The sequence below is a fragment of the Capsicum annuum genome, chromosome 7 (genome assembly GCF_002878395.1).
Source record: "Capsicum annuum cultivar UCD-10X-F1 chromosome 7, UCD10Xv1.1, whole genome shotgun sequence".
Taxonomy (NCBI): Eukaryota; Viridiplantae; Streptophyta; class Magnoliopsida; order Solanales; family Solanaceae; genus Capsicum; species Capsicum annuum.
This window is the reverse complement of record NC_061117.1, coordinates 4333896-4349733: the sequence shown is the minus strand read 5'-3', so window position 1 is coordinate 4349733 and position 15838 is coordinate 4333896. Positions and strand designations below refer to the sequence as shown.

At 34.5% G+C, this 15838-nt stretch overlaps 1 protein-coding gene across 1 annotated transcript; it reads left to right on the top strand.

Annotated features, from left to right (window-relative positions):
- The first annotated feature begins 3410 nt into the window (after positions 1 to 3410).
- Positions 3411 to 12669, top strand: LOC107877618 (ubiquitin carboxyl-terminal hydrolase 23). The gene is made up of 10 exons (XM_016724313.2): positions 3411 to 4563; positions 7088 to 7202; positions 7742 to 7852; positions 8375 to 8547; positions 8756 to 9082; positions 9588 to 9713; positions 10214 to 10906; positions 11176 to 11851; positions 11943 to 12036; positions 12212 to 12669. Exons 1-10 carry the CDS (start codon positions 4246 to 4248, stop codon positions 12369 to 12371), a joined length of 2793 nt encoding a protein of 930 aa, XP_016579799.2. The 5' UTR covers positions 3411 to 4245; the 3' UTR covers positions 12372 to 12669.
- The last annotated feature ends 3169 nt before the right edge of the window (positions 12670 to 15838 follow it).

The following is a 15838-nucleotide window of genomic DNA, read 5'->3' as shown; positions in this document are numbered from 1 at the left end:
TATCATACATAGAGTAAGGCCTCGTAATGTAGAGAAAATCCTGTTGGAAGCGTCGCCCTCAAAATTGGGCTCTTGCAATGTGCAATCCGAATTAGTTGAAGAAATGTGAGTATTAGACATCAAATGGGGGTAGGGGAGTGCGTCGGTAACAATAAGGAAACGTTCTTTTGTGTGTGTAGTTTTTATTCGTGGTGCTGTGTGAAGTCTATGATTTCAGTTAGATAGTTTATTTTTATCTTGTGGTTGTAGTATTATCTTATTGCTAGCGGTGTTTTTTGCACTTCGCTGTTGTATTTGTTATACTATTATTGGTTCTAAGTCGGGGGTCTATCGGAAACAACCTCTCTACTTCATCTGAGGTAGTGGTATGATCTGCGTACACTCTACCCTCCCAGACCCCATTTTGTGGGAATAAACTGGGTATATTGTTGTTGTTGTCTTTGTTTTCATTCAAATCATTCTTTAGGGTCAAAATTTTTCGCTCAGACACGAATTATTTTCATACGACCGAATGAATGTCTATCGGTTTTGAAGATTTTTTTGGTAAAGATTAAGTTTAATTAAATAAATTCTCTAAAAGATGGTAAATTTAATTATTGCATTCGTCTTTATTATTTAAATAAATATCCTATTTAGTGTAATGTTTGAACTTAATAAAGCGACGTACATGCGCCTCGCGCGTGTTTATATATATACACTAGTTTAATTTACACGCAAATATATATATACTAGTTTAATTTACGCGCTTTGCGCGTGTACCTATATATTTAACATTAACTAAATAACTGATTCTTACAATAATTTAATTTTAATAATAGGTATGCTAGTCTCTCATTTTTTTCATTTTTCTATTATTATATATTAGTTTGTGACGGATTAACGGAAAATGGTTCACAATGAGCAATTTATATTTCTTAGACACCTTTCATCAATTTAACTTTAATAATAGTAGTTAATCTATATTATTATTAAGTATGACCTAAAAGAAATATTTCAAACGTTATTTATCTTTTTGGGATTAAAAATTAGATTAAACGAAATAGCATTAGAGATTATTAAGGGCCCTCTATTTACAACTATCTTTAATATGTTATTCCTTCCTTCAATTCAATCAAATTTTTCATCTGAATCTCATTTTTTTCTCTCCAATTTATTCATTTAGCTTATTCTTCCCCACCTTCACTTTCTTTTCCTCTTCCGATATCAACTTCACCCCAACTATATTAATTATAACCAGCTTTAGTATAAAATTGCAACTCCATCGATCTTTCCCCTCTATAGTTCACCTTATAATTATAATTAAGAACCACATGAGTTGCTTGAATTACCGCTACTAGATTACATTAGCTCGATATTTTAAAATTAAAATTTAGATATTAAAAAATTATACGAAAAATACTATGACTTTTCTTAAATTGATATGACAAAAAAATATATCTTAAAATATTGATAAAAATTCATGTAGTTTGACTCTGAAAAAATAAATTACGATAAGCATTATGAAATGAAAAAAAAAAAAAAACTATCCTCTGTGGATGGGTGATGCTTAAATTCTTCATTTAAAAATATTGTATGAAACTAAAACGTGCACCCTAAATTTTTTTTAACTATTGGTTCTGTGGGATATATCATTAATCAACATGCATGCAGAGACTTAGAAAATTTATATGTCATGCAACAGAGTTAAGTGGTCCTTACACTTAACTTTTAGGCAATAAGTCTCTAAAATATCAGAAAATCATACAACTCCACATAACAATATATAAAATTTCATCCAAACCTTTTCAAATAAATAGTAATGAACAATGAATGAGAAGAAAGTATTTCAATGATACCGCAATATTGTTGGTGAAGAGTGCATCCACTTTCTATTTTCGAAGACAACCTAAATCAAAATTAAAAAGAAAAACATTAAAATGTCATATAAACATTAAATAATGAGAAGAAAGTATCTTAATAACACCGAAATTGTTGGTGAAGAGTTTACCGAGTTTTTCCTTTTTACAAAGACTACTTAAATTAAAATCAAAATACGAAGACGTTGAAACCTCAAAAATATTAAACAATTTATGAAATTTTTAGGCGAAAAAAAAGAAATGTGATAAATTCACCTTTTCATATTTGAATGAACATAATCTTATTTACCAATAAACAACTACGACATAATTTATCGAAAAATATCAAAAAATCTATGTTATCACACAACTCCATATAACAATACATAGAATTCCATCCAAACTTTTTAAAGAAAATACAAATGAACAACGAATGAGAACTTCAATGACATGGAGATATTGTTGGTGAACTTTTTTTTTTGTAGAGAGTCTACTCTTTCCATTTTTAAAGCTAACTCTTTTTATGAAAGTATATTCATAAAACCTAAAAGAATTTGATTTAAAACTTCTATAAGATTTATATTGCACATGTATTCTTTGTATTATATTAAGATAACGCTGAATTTTTTCAAAAAAAAAAGAAAACAGGGCAAGTTTTAAGGACAAAATAAACGTTTTAAAATTTTTATTTTCCAAAAATAATTCAAGTTTTCATTGACTACTTATTTGTTATTCAAAAATAATACATTCTTTTCAAAAATAAGGTAATATGCAAGCTGTTAGGACAAAACATACGGGTTTAAAAGTTTATAAATTCTTATTTTCTAAAAATAAATCAAATTTGCATTAATTAGTTCTTTGTTTTCGAAAAATAAGACAGCCTTTTATTTTCTTAAAAAAAAAAACACTCCTAACATTAATTTTTAATCGAGTCCTTTTCTAATTTATGGGAGTTATTTTCTATATTAATTGAGTCTTTTCTTTTCTAATTTAACAACATGGAAACATTAACAATTTTCCTTCCTATATATTTTAGGAGTTCAGTTAATATTATAAATATAATTATATAATAATTCAAGAAAATAAGTGAAAAGACGATTTTATCTATTGCAGTGATTTTTAATGAAGGGCAAAAAGTTTAAATCACTTTTTTAAGGATCTTCACACTTTTAATATGTTATAAATTATAGATTATAGATATAGATATAAATTATAGATATATATAAATCAATAACTATTTTATCGATTTGATTTATTGATCTGTTCGATTTTTACGCACCCTTAAAATGAGCCTGCAGTGCCGAGAAATCTGTTAGAAACGCCACTTTCAAAAATTCGAATCACTCGGGCCCAATACAAACACTAAAATATATAGGATGAAAAATCAAAAAAAAAAATAAAAAAAATATAAAATTACATATGGATTCAATTTCTACCACTACTTAAATCACACTTTTGACTTTTTCAAACCTCACAAAAACCACAAAAACATAAATCCTAAAATGACAAAACTACCCCTATACATATACACGTTTCTACTTCCCATTTGCCAAACCCCAAACTCTAATTCAGTGCAACGCGGTACACGATAAACACAGACACATTAGTACTATATTTGTTTCAAGCTCGTAGGGTTTTAACTTCCTCTTTTTAGCTCCTCTCTTTCTCTCTTCTAAGCCGAAATACTCAAACCCCTCTTCTCTTTTTCACATTTGTTCAGTAAATTTTTCTGAAAAACCCAATTTGTTAGTGTATTTTTGGTACAAAATAGGTAGAAAATTATTGAGTAATCTTGAAATTGCTTCAATTTTGATATTGAGTCGAAAAATATAACCCCCTTTTCTCGGTTTTCATATTTGTTCAGTGAATTTCTTCTGGAAAACCCAATTTGTTAGTGCATTTTAGTACAAAAAAGGGAGAAGATTATTGAGTGATCTTGAAATTGCTTCAGATTTTGATATTGACTCGGAAATCAAACCCCTTTTCTTTTTTCTGGTATTTGTTCAGTGAATTTTTGCTGGAAATTCCAAAGTTTTTCAGTAAATTTTTACTGAGAGATCTAAATTTTTTAGTGATTTTTTGCTGAAAAATCGAAGTTGTTAGTGTATTTTTGGTTGGGAAAGTGATAAAATAGTTAAAAGTAATTTTGAAAAAGGTTTGGAATTTGATATCGAAGTTGAAAATCCAAACCCCTTTTGCTCCTTTTTCATATTTGATTAGTGAAAAAGCCCAATTTGATTGATACATTTGTAGTAGAAAAAAGGGTTAGATTTTGATATTTTAGTCGAAAGTTCAAACCCATTTTCTCCTTTTTGATATTTGTAGTGGAAAAAAGGGAGAAAATATTTAAGTAATTTTGAAAAAGTTTTGATTTTGATACATTTATGTGGAGAGTGTAAGTAGGATTTTAATGGGTGAAGCTGCAATTGATAGAATGGAGGAGAATTTGGGGAGAGAATTTGAGGATAATTCATCGTCATCATTGTTTCATAGGAAGATTGAGTTTCATTTAGCGAGGAAGCCGTATAATGGTTTTATAAGTGGGAAGAACAATGGTGGGTTTCAGCTTGAAACACTGAACCCGAATACGGAGACTAGGAGAGAAAATGGGACAGTTGTAGGTGTTGGGAAAAAGGGTGGCAATGGCGGTGATGGGGCGATGATTGAGAGTAGTGGGATGGATCCGGAAGTGAGCTTTGGCATTGCTTTCAGAAAGATCATGAGAATTGTGAGTTTCTCTACTAAGTGTTCAACTTTTATCTGTTGTTGTTATCTTGTATCTAGTTGTGCATTTTTGCTTCGTAGTTAGTATATGGATATTTTAGAATTGCTTTACTTTTGGTAGTTGCGTTTTCCATGATTTTGCGGGGCATTTGGTTATGAAAGTTGCGAGTATTTGAAAAAAATGTAGCTTTTGTTTTCGAAGTGAGAAATGGTATTCGAAAATTGAACTTGTGTTTGGCCATGAATACAAATTGGAGTGGTTTTTGAGTAATTTGGAGTGAAAAAAGTGGAAACAGTTTTTTGGTATCTTTCAAATTCCTGAATATGCTGTAATTCAACTTCAAGTTGAATTTTGGCATTTATTGGCCAAACGTGTCGCTGTTGGAAAGTAAGAAATTTTCATGGCCAAACGCCCCCGTGATAGTCCTTTTTGCCTTAACCTTTTGGTTCTCTTATTGAGGTCAATTTTTGTGTATTGTGAATTTCATTTTGATGTTTAGCTTCCAAAGTCTCTTCCTTTTTTACATTTTTCTCTATTTGTGGTTCTACTAGCTCTAAGTATGTTTAGCATCGATAGTCATGTGAATTTGCACAATTTCTTTTATTCTCTATAGGGAAAGGTCTAAAGTTGCCCGTGGTTGATAAATTTTTCTCTCCGTTACACTTTTGGTCCAATTTATATCCTTGCAATTAGCAAGTAACAGACTCATGCATAAAATGGGTGGACTCTAATGTGTCCAAATTGTATGAGAAAAGAAAGTCCCAATTTAACCTCCAACTCTCGACTATGGTTTAAAATGAACTGTACATTGGAGCTCCGTCAGGGGTCAAGGGCAAAAATGAGACTTTTCTCTTGATGGCAAGCTTGAAATTATCCCAAAGTCTAATGGAGAGCGAAATTTCTCAATTTCGGATAGTACTTGGGCAATTTGATTTGACCTATCTTACGTTTTTGATACCTTAAAGTTGAGTTGATTTCCGGAAGGGATTTGTTCCATTTCTTCTATTTTTTCTCCCGCTTTCTCTCTTTGTTATATTTATTTTCATTTCAGTACTAGACTTTCAAGTACTTTGACATGAATATTTTCGTGTTACTTTGCATGTTATTGTGGGGTCGCATATATAGTCTATTAGCTCCTTTATACGAGGAAGATTTCCTATTTTTCCCCATGAAAACATAAAGATAATCATGTGTTGCCAAGAGGGTGCTATGTTCAAAACTTATGTACAAGCAAGCTAAGTGGTTCCTTGTTTAACTATATGGGGAACTGATAGCTCCTAAGCAACTGTACTTATAGATGATCTACACGCCGGATTATGCTTCTTCAAATATATAGCATCTGCTACACAAGAAACACCCTTTTAGCAAGTTATCCTGTGCTAAACTAGATATATTGAGTCCAATCCATCCGACTCATGCTACGGTTGGAGGAACCTTCTCTTGCAGCATCTTCCGTGGTCAATCTGTGTATGTAATGGAATAGTAAACATACCACTATTATCTGTTTGTTAGAGAAGTAAATCCCCATTTACATTAATCCGTTCCTTCTATTCGAGGTTGTATATTTGGTTCAGATTGTATAGTTGTCCTACTTGGAAGTTGGATCCTGTAAGGATATAAAAGGGGTTTATAAGGCTTGTGGGCCACTCTTTGCCTTAAAAATTTTAGGTAAGATGCACAGCTCTTCCACATTTTATGATAATTAACTTTTTGGTATGCCCATTCTGGCAGTTGTTGGTTTATGTTGGAGTCTGAATGTTTGAACCCAAAAGAAATTCCAGCGCAAGGGAGGGCCTTTTCATATGAAGTAAGATGAGAGAGAGGTGATAAGATAAAAAGTCTTTAGGAGTTAAAACCTCTGATTTGATAAGATAAAAGTGGCTTATTCTGTTATTTTACTGTCCCACACGACTTGGGTTAGGGACAAAAAGAGCTTGTATACATCTTGTGCTGCTCTACCGTTCTTTCTAAGGTTTTGATTGGAAGCCCATTATCCTGTCACATGTTACTGGAGCCAATTTTTGGTCCTTACAATCTCAGAATCATATATCTGCATTAGACTGCATACGTGAATCCCAAAGGAGAGTGAATCTTTTTTTTTCTTGTCCTTTTTTCCCTTAAATTGAGGTACTCTTTCCTTGTGGATTGCTTTTTACTCTGAAAATTAACGGATATGTCTTTTACTATTACGGACTAATCGACATAATGTTTAGTCATGTAATTTTTCTACTTCAAGTAGCTTTGAGATTGTAGCTGATGGAATATGTGGAACTTATAGTTGCCTCTTGGTTCTCTGATGGCTCTTAAGTGGGTTTTGGAATTTTATCTTGATCTATTGCGGGCAAAATGAACTACTTTATGCTTTACTGTTTTCTCCTTTTAACATTCGACAAGAATGTTGTTGGCAAAGTGTCACCTGATGAATCAATGGGTTCTACTAAGACCATTTTATTTACACTTGGAGACCATAAATTTTTATGGAAGTCTCCATGTTGCTTAATATTGAGACCGGTTGTCTTTGTTACAGGGAGCCGGCTTGCAGAATCTTGGGAATACCTGCTTCCTCAATTCAGTATTACAGTGTCTGACATACACTGAGCCATTAGCAGCATATTTGGAAAGTGGGAAACATCAAAGTTCCTGTGAGTTTCCTTCCTGCGTGTGCATGTTTGTTTTCAGCAGACTTGGATCCGCTTAGAGAAGGAGGTTATGTTGATTTGTATTCCATCATCTCACCTGTCTTAACAGGAAGATTATAAAACGTCATATTTGCTGTCTGGACCTCTTGGTTTTTGGGCCAGTTGCTGAAATTAATTTGATTTGACTGGATAAGTGTCATTATATTTTTTACTGCTTCAAAGATTCCTCTTTGACCAGAATAAATGGTACCAAATGCACTCGAAACAAGTCAAACTGGATTTGTTAAGAAATGTCTTATCCTACCTTTTAAATCTCAGAACTGTAAAATTTGATAGAGACTGGATAGCATACAAAGTTTAATCGTGTGTACTGCGTGCGGAGATTTTCAAGCTATAGTTGGAGTGGAGATGAGCCATTCACATAAACTAAACTTGGGTTTCGGTTTCTGCATATCTATATATTACCTTGGTTCTGGACTTGGATCCTTAATTTTCTCAGAGCCATATATGTTTGTTAATTTGTGTTTATTGTTTCATTGAAGGTCGTATGGCTGGTTTTTGTGTTTTGTGCGCCATCCAAAAGCACGTGAGTCGTGCTTTGCAGGCAACTGGGAAAATACTGGCGCCCAAGGATCTTGTGTCAAACTTGCGATGTATCCTTCCAATTCCCTGTAGTGTATTAATTTATTTGACTCTCTGACTTCTGCTTTTAGTCTACAATTTTAAGTTGTTCCTCTGGCTATTATTCTCTTTTTCCCTATGGTTGTTTTTCCCTTTTTCACTTGTTCTCTTAGTGTCCTTTCCCCCCCAACAAGACTAGTGCAGTTTCAGTCATGTTCATAAGCCTTCTCTTTTTGTTAGGATATGCTGAGTTGTCATGTAAGTTTGGTGTCCAATGTTTTCTCAAAGTCTGGCGGCTTGATTCTTTTTATTCTATTTCCATGCACAGTTTTGTTTAGTCAGGAATTTAATAAAGGGAATGATAACAACAACTATGCCTCCATCTCAAGAAATCGTATAATAGAGATTCTTTTAAAAGACTTGACAACAGGATTCTTGCTTCTCTATCCTTATCTGTACCAATTTTACTGCTTCAGGATATCTCTCTTATTTTTCTCACATTTGAAGGCTTTTAGACATTTGAGTATGAGAGTTTATCCTTAATTATGAGTTAGGCATATCCCGGAATTTTCGAAATGCGAGACAGGAGGATGCACATGAATACATGGTGAATCTGCTTGAGTCGATGCATAAATGTTGCTTACCTTCAGGAGTGCCAAGTGAATCCCCCAGTGCTTATGAGAAAAGTTTGGTTCATAAGATATTTGGTGGGCGTCTTCGCAGTCAGGTACAGTTCAGTTGCTCTTCTGCTAGTGTTGTAGACCTAGGAGCTTTTGGGAGGAGTTCAGAAATTTTTTACTTCCTTTGACTTGTACCCCCTCATCGCAAATAAAAAACGAGAAGCGTTTTTGTTGTTATGGGGAATACTTCCTAGATTACGTTTCTTATAGTTCTTTGACCCCTTGTCCATCTGCATCTTTCCAAATGATCTGCAGGTGCAGTGCATGCAGTGTAAATTTTGCTCTGACAAGTTTGATCCATTTCTGGATTTAAGTCTAGAAATCTTAAAGGCAGATTCACTATACAAGGCACTTGGCCATTTCACTGCCGGAGAGTTATTAGATGGTGGTCAGAGGCAGTACCAGTGTCAGCAGTGCAAACAAAAAGTGAAGGCTACCAAACGGTTAACAATTGACAAGGCACCTCATGTCCTAACCATCCATTTGAAGAGATTCGGTTCGCATGTCCCTGGGCAAAAGATTAATAAGAATATCCACTATGGGTCTACTTTAGACTTGAAGCATTTCGTATCTGATACATATGTAAGAATTAGTTTTTCCTCTTTGCAGTCGAGAACTACTTTACCTTCTTTGTTTCAGATCTAATATTTGTCATGTGAACCTCCTCTTATTTTGTGGCTTGTCTAGAGTCTCCAAATAAGAACATTAGCAGCATATAAAATGGATGATGCTTTGCAGTTAATGTTCTCGAAAATTGGCTTAGGATGAGTTTGAACCTTCCATGAAATTATTTCAAATCTTAGGAATCATTGCATTGCATGTCAAGTAGTCGATAAGATGTTTTTTCATCAATGTTGCTGATATCCTTGTGCGTATGTTAGTTGTTAAGACTTTAACAATGAGATATCAACCTGACATAACAAATAGTGGAAGTGATTTGTGTAGGCTGAAATACATGCTATATCTGGTGCTTGCTTTACTTGCTATTCTCCTGCTTTGACACTTCTGTAATACTTTTTTTGGTACTTCCGTTATATCTTGAGTTCCTGTATTTTCTGGGAACTCATGGGTCCCTCTAACATTGCAGGGTGGTGAAATGAAGTACACTCTCTATGGTGTGCTGGTTCATGCCGGTTGGAGCACCCATTCTGGTCATTATTATTGCTTTGTTCGCACTTCAAGTGGAAATTGGTACTCCCTCGATGACAATCAGGTCACTTTCTATCTTTGGCCCTAGTCATGTGACTCCTCTCATTCATTGTTCAAATTGGGTACACTTGGTATATTGAAAATTTATCGTGATACTGTTAAACTACTGTTTTCTTCTTCCCATTATATTAGCATATAGTCCTTAGATCTAGCAAAAGGCAACAATGATACTGAACTATGGTCTCCAAATGTTAAGGACCTCCAATTTGTATTTACTGTCCGTACTCGTCTTTTCGTGAAGCTGGCATGTGTCGCTATAAACGCCTTTGGTAGACAGGATAAAGGATATGAAAATAAAACCACCCTGTAACTCCTTCCCCTTGCTGCTACTTCTGAATTCTACTCAGAAGCTATGTAACTCTGAGTTCAATTCTTTTGGCTTTTTAAAATGTTTCAGCGCTTCGGGATGTTTCCTTTAGTGACCTTTTAAAAACTTAAGCAAATGTTCTATCATAGTGTAGTTTAATAACTTCTGAATATTTCTACTATTATGTGTACTTTTAGGTGGTTCAAGTGAGTGAGAGAAAGGTGTTGGAGCAGAAGGCATACATGTTGTTCTATGTTCGGGATAAGAAATCTCCTGTGCCTAAGAAGTCGGTAGATGTTGCCCGCAATGATAATGTGATTACTAATGGCTTAGGAAATAAAATGTATTCTAATAACAGCCAGAGATTTAAGGATACTGCAGAAAATGGGTTTCATGTGAAGAATGTGGATCCCTTATCTGGCGCCAAAGATCAAAGGGAGACATTAAGTGCCGAAGTTTCAAAGGGAACTTCAATAAAGGATCCGGCACTCGCAAAGGTTAATGGTGCAATAGTTAGTGGATCGTCTTCTCTTGGAGGGGCTATACAGCCAGAAACTTTGTTGAAAGTTCCAGAAACAGGTGACGGAGTAAAGGATCTTTCTGTTGTAGAAGCAAGCGATGGACCATCCTCGACTAAAGCTAATCCAGATGTTCCAGTCTCCAATGGAATTCATAGACTTGATAATGAGGGGAAACAAAGATGCGAAAACTCTACCCCACCACCTGATAATGGTGATGTAATCGTCAAAGATCTGACTTGTTCTGCTGCAATACCATTTGGCTCTAGCATCGTAAAAAATGTCCAAGATGCAAGTACTCCTGAAAAGCCATTGAACGTAGATCTCCACAAACAAGTGGAATGCAGCAAGGCAGACACCAACTCGCGAGTGGTAATATTTATGTTTCTTTCTGATTATTGTGCTATGATCCTTCTTATGTCATATGTTCTCACTTTTATGCTGGATTCTGAATTTTCTTGCTCCGCTTTACTATGGTTTGGGCATGGATTGCTGTTTCCATGTCGTGCATGGCCATTTATTGTTCAACGGTATTGTTTCTTCAATTACAATAATAAAAGTATAAAGAAATCCAAACTAGGAAAAGAAAAAGAAGCAATGCCTTTTCGTTGTCTTTTATTTATTGACAAATTTCCTTTCAGGTAAAAGACATCTCCAATGGTGGTTTAGGTGTATCGGCTGTTGAAGTTAATAATGATGTTGGACAGAGAAAACCAGGTGCTGAAACAGTTGAAGTAGTGAACCAACCAGCTGTGACTAGCTCGACAGAAAAGGAAGCTATTGGCAAGACATGCTTGAAAGCCAAAAAGAAGTCTTTCAAGAGCCGTGTCGCTAAGATGCATCTCAGTTTTATGATCTTAGATCCGGTCTTGGGACTGAAAAGAAAGAAAAAACCCAAACGAATGAAACATGAAAGTGGAAAGAGAAAGCGTAGCAATCCCAGTTCCTTGGATGAGCGTAATGTCTCCTCTGATCTTGGGCCATCTACATCCAAGCTATCCCATACTTTGATATCTTCTTCAAAATGTTCTCAAAGAAAGAAGTCAAAAGTTGGTTCCGATGAGAAAGTTTCCAGATTAGATACGAAAACTGCCGGACACAATGTAAGTCTGCTGAGGAATACAGTTGATGATGCAAGGATTGTGAACAACGGCACTGTTTTAGCAAATGATAAGCAACCACAAAAAAGTTCTAGCTTGACGTCAGTAGGAAATCAAGGTGGTGACAATAGACGGTCCACGGATGCTAAAGAGACTAAAGTAGTTGCAACACAGAAAGGTCTGTTGGATATGCTTACCAGAGGTTTGGAGTCGCGCAGTAAGTACTTATTGCAACTACCTGTGCCTTTGTGATTTTATTGTTGATTTGTCAGCTGAAATATAACTGCTTCCTATTTGATTTGTCACAGTTGCTCGTTGGGATGACGTGGAAGGTCCTTCCTTGAATGGTGTAGAAGCACAGAATGGAAATTGTGTCACCATCGGGTATATTGGGGATGAGTGGTGAGTTTCTCTGTCTATCTAAGATCGTAACGTATGCTCTACAAATGCTACATTTCCCCTCCCCAGACCCCACTTATGGAATTACAGACCCCACTTGTGGAATTACACAGAGTATGTCGTCGTTTGTTGTTATGTTTCAACTACAACCTTTGACACCCTACATATCTTTTTCTAGGGATGAGGAATACGACAGAGGTAAGAGGAAGAAGGTTAGGAGCTCCAAAATTGAATTTGGCGGACCAAACCTTTTCCAAGAAATCGCAAGCAAAAAGGCAAAGGTAAAGAAAGCGAGGCTAGAGCGCTCAAGCTCAGCAAACCAGCCGTTCAGGATATAATAATGAACCCGAGAGGAGACATATTTTTGACTTTTAACCTATCGAGATACTCAACCCGATGAGATGACAGCGGTCTGCATTGCTTTGGCTGCTAAGCTTATTTTTAAGCCTACTATTTGAATAGGCTTTGAGCAAGTAATGTGTATCTTTTCTCTGTATCTGTTTTTTTTCTGTTGCAAGTGATTTGCCTCAGTTTTGGCTATGTGAGGTTTAATGTTTGTGGACATTGGATCATGACTCATGACATTAAATGACTTAACATTTGTGTTTGAAAATGTTTCACTTTCTGTTTTGTCCATACATGGTATTTCTGTATTTGTTTACTACAACAACATACCCCGTGTATTCCTACACAATGAGGTTTGGAGAGGGTAGCGTGTTAGCAATCTGTAGCACTACGTCAGAGGTGTAATATGTTCTCTTTTTTTAAGTATATGCATTTGCCTCAATAAGCTATAAAATCCTAGACGCTGTTGAGGTTGATCTTTAATTAAAAGAGATGGCATTTTATATGGTTAATTTAACGACGTAATAGAAGAATGAGAACCAACACAACAAAATTTCAGGATTCATAAATGGAGACCATTATTTCACTTGATTTACAACAACAATAAACCCAGTGTATTCCCACCAAGTGGGGTTTGGAGAGGGTAGAATGTACGCAGTTCATACTGCTACCTCCAGAGAAGTAGAGAGGCTGTTTCCGATAGATTTCCGGCTCAAGATAGAGAAAAGTAGACCAAAGCGTAATCAAATAAGAAGCAAGATGGATGACATAACATGAAAAGGAATAAGACACAATAAAAATAGAACTCAGAGCAATAAGAAATAAAATAAATAAGCGCAACAGGAAAAAGAGACCCAAGCTCGTCTGATCGGGCTCCTATCTCTGGACCCAATCCTAAAGTTACTAACCCGACTCAACCTGAGCTTTTCTAACTACTTACTAAAACCACGCACACAACCTAACCTTCTACCCTTATCCGCGACCTCCACACCTTCCTATCTAGGGTCATGTCCTCAATAAGCAGAAGCTGCTCCATATCATGTCTAATCACTTCCCTCTAGTACTTCTTCAGCCTACCCCTCCTTCTCCTGAAGTCATCTAACGCTAACCTCTCACACCTACGAACTAGCGCATTCGTACCCCTCCTCGTCACAGGCCCAAACCATCTCAACCTTTCTTCGCGTATCTTATCCTCCAACGAAGCCACTCCCACTTTCTCCCGGACGGTCTCATTCTTGACTCTATCCCCTCTGGTAAAGTCCACACATCCAACGCAACATTCTCATTTCCTCTACCTTCATTTTTTGAATGTGGGAGTCTTGAAGTAACTGGTAAAGTTTCTGTCGTGTGACCGGGTGGTCATTGGTTCAAAGCTAAGGCTACCTACAATACACCTTCGTGATGGGGTTCCTTTTCAAATCTTATGCATAACGGGAGCTTTAGTTGATCGAATGGTCCTTTTTTTATTATTATTTAATATTAAATAATGGCAGCCCTACCATGAAAGAAACACCAAAACCTTGCACAAAATACTACCCAACAAAATTACTAAAATTATTCTCTCAAATTTACCAATGAAATCCCTATTACGATTCAAGTGTGTTTCGAAGCAATGGTGTTTGTTGCAAGTCCAAACTTCCGATGCTCGATTAATATTACTTATATCAATGATGAGTCGCGATGTATAATTGACATAGTTTAGAAATTTATGGTCAAACGAGTCCTTAATTATTGACATAATTTAGATAAAAACATACCTAGGTTAACCTCCTTTGTAATAATAGTTTCAAATTTAGTTTAATATAATGTCTTATAAAATAAAGAAATACTATGAGCATTGTGTTATTTGGACTTAATGGTCTTTCACTAGCAATACTTCACATGCTTTGCGCTTTGATATTATGATGCGAAAATATAAATATGTTGAAATTTCAATCAATTATTCATAGACATCGTCGTTAATAAGTTTGCCGAATACTCAAATAAAAAAAATATCAATTTTCTTAATTGCAATTTTGATTTGGTTTGATTTGATTTTTCAATCTTCCTTTTAACACCTATATTAGCAAGTATTGTTTTTGACATACATGTTTTTTTTGGGGAAAGAACAAAAATAACATCTAAAACTAAAATAATATCATAAAAATAGCACTCATAATTAAATACCCAGTAAATAGCCACCCGCATAACCTTAACTCAATCAACCTCTTTTCCGAATAAAAAAAGGTAGAAAACAATACCGTGAGCAACATACATTAATATAGGAATATATCTATACTACAAAGATCTTAAAAGCTTTGATCACGCGATCAAAAGATTTCATAGGATATCGTGGGATTAAGGTGATGATTATGACATAAAGAAAAATAAGAGGCGACTCATACTCCTGCCATTCATCTTGTGAAGTTTCCTCCAGATATCTCAAGTATGCAGACAATTATCTTAAAATTTAACCTTGACTTTTTTGGCTCCTTTTTTAAGATTCTACTCTTTTTTATTCTTTTTAACTAATTGAGTAATTGCTTCTTCTTTTTTCAGATTATTTTGCATTCAACAACATTATTAAAATAATATACTATTTGTTTTGCTTAGTTTTACTTATTTATACAATAAAATACAATACCATATACCTTTAATATAATACAATTGTTAAAGATATATATTTATATATAATAATGATCCAATTTCTATACATATACATATTTTATATAATAATTATAGCATTTTTATACACATTCTATATAATTTTTAACTACAATTATTATTTAGATACATATTTTATACGACTCTATATAGTTTCTACATGCATTATAAAAGTGTATCAATCTAGTATAAGAGAGTATCAATTGAGTATATAGACACTGCAAATGTATAAATGTAGTATAAAAATATATTAATGTGGTATAAAAGAGTATCAATTGGGTATAAGGATTGCATGTGTTTGCATAGAATTTCATTATCTCTTTTTTAAAAAGTGTATCAATATAGTATAAAAGTGTATCAATTTGATATAAAAGTGTATCAATTGAATATAGAGACTGCATGTGCCCAATTGGGCCAAATGGCTAAAAAAAGAAATTACTTTAGCCGACTGGCTACAGCATGTCCACCTTTTCAATTATGGGCCATTTTATTTTAAAATGGTCATCCCATGTACTTTTCCCTATTTTTTCACTTGTAATAAAATTTTAGTTACCCAATAAAGATCCAAAACTTTATACTAATATTTAAGAGTAAAGCATCTAGTAGTCTCTAAATTATGACCAAATTTGCTACGACACCTTCAACTTTACGGAGGTCCTATTACACCTGAACTAAATTTTAGTATATTTTTGTCAACCATTTTAACTGACGTGACACCTTTGATGTGGGCCTCATTTTTATGTAATAAAGGTGTCACGTTAGCACAAAGGGGTAATAAAAATACGCTAAAATAGAGTTTAGGAGGCTAATAGGACCC

Bases quoted from the DNA above. Each gene is read 5' to 3' on its own strand.
- LOC107877618 (XM_016724313.2), top strand. From the start codon at position 4,246: ATGGGTGAAGCTGCAATTGATAGAATGGAGGAGAATTTGGGGAGAGAA. The intron at 8,548-8,755 runs GTACAGTTCAGT...AATGATCTGCAG, and splicing joins GTGGGCGTCTTCGCAGTCAG to GTGCAGTGCATGCAGTGTAA. The intron at 10,907-11,175 runs GTAATATTTATG...ATTTCCTTTCAG, and splicing joins CAGACACCAACTCGCGAGTG to GTAAAAGACATCTCCAATGG.